Below are 7,594 nucleotides of genomic sequence, written 5' to 3'. Positions count from 1 at the left end.
ACTATGTCAACTGCGGAACATCCACAGACCGGTGGTCAAACTGAGCGCGCAAATCGCGTCGTTGAATTCGTTCTTCGCTGCGTCTGCGCTGAGACGCCAATATGCTAAAGCGCCATGCTGCCACTCGTTAAGTTTGCTCTGCATAATGCAGTGCATTCATCTACCAGCTACACGCCGTTCTATGTGAACGGGTCCGTTTATCCTCGCGTCCCGCTGACACCGACATATTATGGTCCAGGGCCTGGTGGGGTAGAAATAACCGAGCGGTTAGCTGATGTCAGCCCTTTCACTGTGCGCAAAAAAGTCGATGACTTCCTGTCTACCCGACTGAGTGTCTCAAAACACGATCGCGGTGCGATGGCTAAAAGCCAAGACATGCAGAGGAATATGCAGACGGAAGAGGTAGGGAAAGTGTTGAGAACTTTGAGGCCGGGGACCTGGTTTCATTAAATGCTTGAGCCCTTCCTACCATGCAGTTTTTGCTGTCCTTGTGACAAATCTCTGTCTACGGTTATCGGACCGTTTAATGTCGTGGCCAAGCGAGGCTTGCGTACACGCTGAACCTTCCAAAACGGATGCGTACCCACCCAGTGCTATATGTGGGCTTGCTTAAGCCGTTCCGGAATCCGGCGCAAGTGAACGCGGAAGCGTTGGTGCCGGGGAGGCGCCCAAAGGCGCTTGGTCACCCATAAGCTGAGCCTGCAACTGGGATTGAGCACGGTGTGCAACGAACTCCGTTTCCAACGGCGCCGGGTGCTCCACCGTCGCACGAAGTGACGCATTCGCCTGCTCGACGGCTAGGAGCCGCTCCGATAGAGCGCGATAGTCCTTAACGTGAGACAGTTGGTGCACGACGTGATCCAAGCTCTTGAGGTCTTCCACACAGCGGTATGCGACCTCAACATGATGCTCAGCGAAGTCCCGATGGCGACGGACCTTGTCCGCATGAGCTCGAAGACCATCGCGAGTCACCGGACGGCGATCGACCAAGTCGTCATTGTCCAACGCCAGCTCTTCTTGACGAGAACGGTGGTGTCCACTATCATGTGGAACCACTTGTGGGTCGACGTCGTCGACAAAGTCAAACCCAATATCTTGTGAAGTGGCGGGGATTCCTCGACTCCGAGAACTTGTGAAATCTTGAGGTGCTACTTCGGCAAAACTGCCCAGACGTCGTAGACGCTTATTATCAGAAGGATCATGACGCTTCGCGTCGTCGTTCTCGGCAATAGTCCGGGAAGCTGGAGGGCTATGAACTGATGTCAACCTACCCTAAGCTGCTGTGGTCGTAGACTCGCCGTATGAGAGACCACAGAGCTAGCGGGAGCGTAATGGATAATTTCATGTGTTGCAGGACGACAATACGTAGGAAGTTGGCGTTGCGCCTTGGGTTTAGCAAACTAAAATCGAAGATGGCGTTCCACACGGACGTCCACTTCCTTGTGGCTCAACTGTACGTTAGACAAGGAGGAAAGTTCCGGTGCCGTTGCGCCCATCGCTCAAATAGCGCTTCGTCATCTGTAGTGCTTTCGCCAGGGGCGAGCACTACAGGTATTGTCCGCATTGCGGGTACACGAGAGCCACCTCGTTGAGCACTCAGACGGGTGCAATGAGCCTCCAACGAAATTCTTGTGGAACCAAAAAACGAGCTCGAAGAGCTTACCGTTCGACAAGCTCATCTTCCGTAATGGCCAAGAGTCCGATGATGTAGTGGCGTAATGGTCGAGATACCGCGTTCTTCACTTCCGCAACGGGATCTGCCGGGCGGAAGCCATATTCCACATGAGGGTCAATGACCGGCCGTGGATAGGCGCGCATCAGAGCCGCCTTACGGGCAGCTTCCAGCTGCCGCCGCTGTGCCCCGTCGAGGTCATTGGTTATTACACCACGTTCCTCGGTTGATGAGAGGTCAGGAAACGGACATGAGGTCCGCAAGGCGCGAGCAGGGCTCGTACCACACCGCTTGCGCGGCTCGCCTTCCTTGTCATCCCACGCGGGAAAACGAGTATCAGACTCGTAGTCGACCACCTCCACATCCCCAACGAGGTCACTCGTCACTGATAGTGTGCGCAGAGCGCGACGCTCGTGCTCATCGAGTCTAGGCTGTACATCCCTCGATGCCGCGGACGCACTGTCCGACATCGCACCGCGTGCGGGAGACGAAGTTGGGCTCTGCCCGTGTTCGCTGTCATAACCAGCGAGACTTGGTGACTTCAGTGTCGTTGACACAGGGCCCATTGAGCACGGAAGTCGTTTTGTTCCAACGAACCAAACTGCAATGTCTAGAGCCTCGTTGAGGCAAGAATTGATTGGAACTGTAAATGATTTTAATCTTAATGGGGGAGAGTGTAACGGGGTTACAGGTACCCTGGTAGCAGAAGTGTGTTTCACACGAGATGGGCATGGTGTGATTGCACCCAAACAAGAATATGGTATGTGGCTGGGTAACCAGCAGTTATGCATGTATTTAGATTTTATCATATATATTTAGGAAATTCTAAACATTTAAAATTAGGCGGCTTTGCCACAGAAAAAATAAATAAAAGTCAGTTTTGGATTTCAAACAAAAGAGTTAATTAGCCTTAGGTTAAGGCAATAATTACTCTTGGAGTAAGCGGATTACGATCCGCTAAACTCGTACTTGTTCTAAGATACGTATAGAACGAATGGTCGGTGACCTAGGTAACGCTTCCTCAAAGCGCAAAGCTACAGCAGCCTCGCTGCAATAGGTCTGCCAGTAGTAATGCATATGAAGTAGTTCAACTTTATCAATTAGATCTTGCAAAATAAATCTAGAAAAACTTAAGGTTCTAGATATTGGCGGCTCTGCCGCAGCTTAAACAATTAACAACAGTTTTGTTTCTTAACAGAAGTGTTCGTTTGCCTTGGTAAGGCTTTAGTACTTAGAAGTAGCGGGTTGCGATTCGCTACACTTGTACTGATTCTTGGAAAGAATGTAAGGTCTGTGACCTTAGCTTGTCTTCCTCTAAGCAAAGAGCGACGGCAGCCCCACTGCAATCTCACGCAGAGGAAGCTTTGACTCTCAAAATTCACATTAACATGTGCACAGAGGATAGGTTTTGCGCTCTTAGAAGGAGCGTTACCGAGAGCCTACAAAGTAACCAACATTATTACTTTGCTTCTTCCGGAGAACATACATTTATGATTAGAATTTCACATTAAAAAGTGCCTCCCTTTTGCCCATGTTTAATATTATTCACAACACAATCGGAACGCATTGTGGTTAATACAATTGTCCCAATGGGTATGGATCAAGTATACAAGATTCCAGTACCGGCACATTAAGATTCTGGATCTACTTATTATGACACAAGATGCATTCATAATAAATGATAGACAAGAAGTCTAAAATGACAAGGAGGTATTATAGTAGAGGACATTCGGAAATCTCGCGATTTGTAGTAGTCCATCCTTGTCTCTCAAGCGTAAAAGACCACGGTTTGGACTTGCTTTTGGCATCTTACGCGCACATATTCTGCTTTTAAGATAAGGTCGTATGGTTTGGTGAAACAAATTTCACTAAATGCCAGGTAGTTGATTAAATCGTGACTTCTTTAAAATGTAATATAATTATTTTAGCGCTCCAAGGGTATCCCTATACTCATTTCTCAGCATTAAATTTTGGTTTCACAAATCTTGGGATTTTCTTCATTGCAACTACATCATAAAATGATACAAGGGATTTAATAACAAGACTAATATATTACAACATCGGACTGGTTGTCTTTACAGCAACATTGTGGACGCACGCCAATTTGCTCCCTCGCCTTGACGTCTCACTCGCTGTCTTTATTGCCATGCTTCGCTATTTGGCACCACTATTACTATCGTCAGAAACTCTTAGCGTTGCAGCCTCGCGACTTTTGTGTATCACCCATTGACTTCTTGCACCAATCGAGAATATCAGTACTCCATCTCTTGCATCAATTGGTCGAGTCCAACACCCACATTCTAGCTTCTCTTTTGCATACCAACCTCAGCCTATTGCTTTCTTGATTGCTGCTTGTTGATCTATTTTCCGCTACCACGTCGAAGTGACTTACTGGATTGACTCCACCTTCACAACTTCGTTCACGTAATGTTTTCCAGTCTTTTCGACAGCTACTGCAAACAGCTATCAAGCCCTGACTACTCTCGCTAGCTCAGTCCTATCTAAGCTCTCTTCTTCATCTCCTAGTACAAGCAAGTTTCTTATTGTTCCACTTCATTCTCTAGCAATTTCTGCTGATAATTCTGCTCCTCTTTCTTTTCCTCGTTGTCTACTATCACAAAGGACTCTCCTCCAGGAGAAATTGGTTTATTACTCATAGTTCCTCGAGCGTATTCCTCTTGTTTGGTCAGTGCATAGCCAAATCCTGCATTTGCTCCTGTCTTCGAGATACCCAAGGCTCGATACTCGCGTTGAATATTCTTTGACTAAGAAGTTCTTAGTCAAACATCTGCGCCAATAGTCGGCTTGCGGAACCATAACCTTGGGATTACTCTTTCAGGAGCTGCTCTTCTAGCTGCGTGGGAATGCACCTAGACGCTCAATTGCATTTAGTGGGCTTGCTATCTTCTCCAGCTTCTTCTTTACCGTCGACTGGTTTCCATATGAAGATACTATACGTACAGGAAGTAGAGTTGCCCAGACTTGTGAGGTACAATCAATACTGCCTCGAGGGCTCAAGTAGAAGCAGAGAGCACAGAAAATTGATCTAAGGCGGCAATAGATGAGGAAATGCATTTTCGTCCTCATACAGTCGCAAAAGCTCGGTCATGGCGTTCTACTGCCGTCATCTTGGTGGTCATTTTCCAAAAATAATAATTTATGATGAAAGATAACCCTCTTCATTTAGTATCAAATATTGTATACGAGAGACAGCAATTATGACGGCAGTGGATGAGGCGGAGGAATTGGCGATGCGCTGCTGCGTGTGTGGTACGTCTGTCGAGGATGACAGTAACTATCTCAATACAAAGATGAAGATGCTCATCTCCAAGTGTGGCCACCGATTGTGCGTGCATATTTTCCTGACGTATAACCATTACTCGAAATTGAATCTAAAATGTAACCATGTCTGTATCTGCCAGCTGTGATCATTGTATCAAGCGAGAGTTTCAGCACCAGCGAGAAATTGCTTGTCCTGCATGTCAAAAGTCAGTGAAAAAGTCACAATTACAAGACAAGACCATTGAAGAGCTCAATTATGTCAAGGAGACGTCAGTACGCAAGAAAGTGACCAAGGAGTGAGGATACGCTCAAATTATAACACTGGAAAGGTCATTAAGTAACGTTTTCTTATGTTGAAAGTTATAATAAGACAGAGGACGATTTTGACACACTTGACGAGTACAATGATTACTTGGAAATGCTCGAGAATTTAAGTACGTACACGTATACGACCGCAAAATCTAGTTTTCTAATCATATTATTGCTTATCTAGTCTTTGATTTGGTTTATGGTGACGATGCTGAGAAAGCGGCAGCACAGAAACAATGGAAACAATATCGACAAGAAAACGCTATTGTTATTGCAACTAATGATGCCAAGAAAGCAGATGAAGAGCGACGTATGGCACAACTGATCGCCGAGCAGCAGCGACTAGCAGACGAGCGACGACAGCTTCAGCAAAAAGAAGACTCGCAATTTGAAGCAGATTTAGAGCGTCAGAAAGCACAGCTTATGGAGGTAGCACTGGGAGAACGTGATGAAAGCGATGTGTCCAAGTTACGCACAACAACCACAGCAATTCCAATCGATCAAGCTGTTACAGCAGAGATGGAGGCAGCAATGATAGGCTTTCAGCCTGGTGTAATTGGTGGCCCGCAACCCGTTCCTGTACCTGGAGGCAAGCGTGGTCCGAATTTTGGCATCAACGAGTCGAAAAAGCTTCGTCGTCAACAGCAGGTTGCGGGTGGATACGATCCAGATTTACATTTCAAACGTAATCGTATGGAGGCTTGGTATGGCATTTATTTTCAGCCCAATGATAGAAAACGCGAAAGCAATGGTGTAACCTCGATGGAAATTTATTAAAAAAGAAGTGTTTCAACATTCGTAGATATATGTCGTGTTGTCTCTTCATCCTACGTTTCATTTCAGTGTGTCAGATCATCGATTGCTCAAATTTGTATGCACGACCAATTCTTAAGATCATTTGTAAATGTAAGTCATTTTCAGATTGATTTTTTTCGGAAAACTGCTCGTGGACTTCATTAAATGTCGCAGTCCTGACAAATTTAAATGACTTTTCACTTTAAAGCACACTGATTATTCCCCTCAGCTTCCAAAGCGCGTTGCCGATCTAGCGGGCAGGCTGAACGACTTGACTATGGACAAGATGAAAGCGAAATAAATTAAGGTAGGATACGAAGCTGAGGGGAATAATCAGTGTGCTTTAAAGTGACTACCTTAATTTATTTCGCTTTCATCTTGTCCATAGTCAAGTTGTTCAGCCTGCCCGCTAGATCGGTAACGCGCTTTGGGATCCAACTGTAGCTTAAAGTGCTGGGTGCGACACAATAAGTTTAAGCTTGTCCATAACGTCGAAGTACGTGCGTACTTCAATTTCTAAACACGAATTGGACGACTGATTTAGCTCACCAGGATCATTGTCGCACTTTGCATTTCGAACTTGGACAGCGTGTATAATCAGTCCCCGAACAGCATCGTTTACATAGATAGAAGTCAGTGCAGTTGTAAACAATTTCGGAAACGCTATCATGCAGTACTAAACAATTTTCGGAAACGCTATTTGGACAAAAAAGCTCGAAAATACAAGACGCTTTGCAAACCTAAACGCTTTCGTTAAACCCTCCGTAGTATTCAGTACTCTAATCTGACATCAAGCTCTGCATTAGAATGATACCTTGACGTGACGACAACAGCTTGAGCTTTGGTCTATTGCTCAACTTGTAATTTTGTTTTTAAGCAATTGCACTCCATGACCATTGGTACTTTTATCGTTAGTAGAGACCGCGTGTCTGTGATTTTTGCAAATCCTCTTTTATCACCTCAAATTGCTCCTCTCTGTGTCCCAAATTCTTTCCTATTGCGTGCTGTTGTACATCACTTGATTCATTGTTATTGTCTCTGACAACGTATAACTCTTGAACGTTAATTGCTGCCCATCAATAATAACAATGGAATTCGAGCTCCTGGTCCGAATCGTGCGCACTGCGGCCGCCCCACGATGATGACACAACGCGGATATTGACGACGAAAAAGAGAAACTGCTGCCACTTCTTGGGCCAAATTTTTAAGCCGCAAACATCTGAAGTACCGACGGCGACTTCGGAGCTGCTCGTGATCTTGAAGCGTTAAGTACACTTGAACGCGCACGGGAGACGGCGGGTAAGAGGCCACGAAGTACATCAACGCATCGCTTACGATTGCTCATGGCTTTTGCAGGCACTATATTGCCATCCGTAAACGGTCGGGAACTAAAGCGATGCTACTGCGCACACCGTCGTCAGCTATAGCGACGACGTTTAATTTTGGCATTGAATGCGACAATCTGAGGAGTTCATCTCTATATAAGAACATGAATCCCTTTCGACTTTTGCGGCCGACAATCATCATTTTGACTTT

The 7,594-nt window shown here is 45.9% G+C and overlaps 4 protein-coding genes across 4 annotated transcripts; 1 reads left to right on the top strand and 3 right to left on the bottom strand.

Moving 5' to 3' along the window:
• Positions 1-609: 609 nt before the first annotated feature.
• PHALS_11591 (uncharacterized protein) lies at positions 610-2,238 on the bottom strand (the record flags this gene model as incomplete). Its single annotated transcript, XM_024726976.1, has 2 exons — positions 610-1,162; positions 1,664-2,238. The coding sequence occupies 2 exons, from the start codon at positions 2,236-2,238 to the stop codon at positions 610-612; spliced, it is 1,128 nt and encodes a 375-aa protein (XP_024577599.1).
• A 1,974-nt stretch (positions 2,239-4,212) lies between these two features.
• Positions 4,213-4,800, bottom strand: PHALS_11590 (dead deah box rna; the record flags this gene model as incomplete). Its single annotated transcript, XM_024726975.1, has 2 exons — positions 4,213-4,437; positions 4,762-4,800. 2 exons carry the CDS (start codon positions 4,798-4,800, stop codon positions 4,213-4,215), a joined length of 264 nt encoding a protein of 87 aa, XP_024577598.1.
• Positions 4,801-4,890: 90 nt separating this feature from the next.
• Positions 4,891-6,655, top strand: PHALS_11589 (cdk-activating kinase assembly factor mat1; the record flags this gene model as incomplete). The annotated part of the gene is made up of 8 exons (XM_024726974.1): positions 4,891-5,018; positions 5,095-5,250; positions 5,315-5,388; positions 5,448-6,016; positions 6,352-6,365; positions 6,447-6,453; positions 6,531-6,554; positions 6,611-6,655. The coding sequence occupies 8 exons, from the start codon at positions 4,891-4,893 to the stop codon at positions 6,653-6,655; spliced, it is 1,017 nt and encodes a 338-aa protein (XP_024577597.1).
• On the bottom strand, positions 6,654-7,528 carry PHALS_14513 (uncharacterized protein). The gene has a single exon (XM_036407472.1). It carries the CDS (start codon positions 7,376-7,378, stop codon positions 7,121-7,123), a length of 258 nt encoding a protein of 85 aa, XP_036263170.1. The 5' UTR covers positions 7,379-7,528; the 3' UTR covers positions 6,654-7,120.
• Between the last annotated feature and the right edge of the window lie 66 nt (positions 7,529-7,594).

The sequence above is a fragment of the Plasmopara halstedii genome (assembly GCF_900000015.1).
Source record: "Plasmopara halstedii genome assembly, contig: Scaffold_555, whole genome shotgun sequence".
NCBI classification, from domain to species: Eukaryota; Oomycota; class Peronosporomycetes; order Peronosporales; family Peronosporaceae; genus Plasmopara; species Plasmopara halstedii.
This window is presented reverse-complemented; position numbering and strand designations above follow the sequence as displayed.

Excerpts from the sequence above, each read along its gene's own strand:
- PHALS_14513 (XM_036407472.1), bottom strand. The coding sequence starts at position 7,378 with ATGTACTTCGTGGCCTCTTACCCGCCGTCTCCCGTGCGCGTTCAAGTG.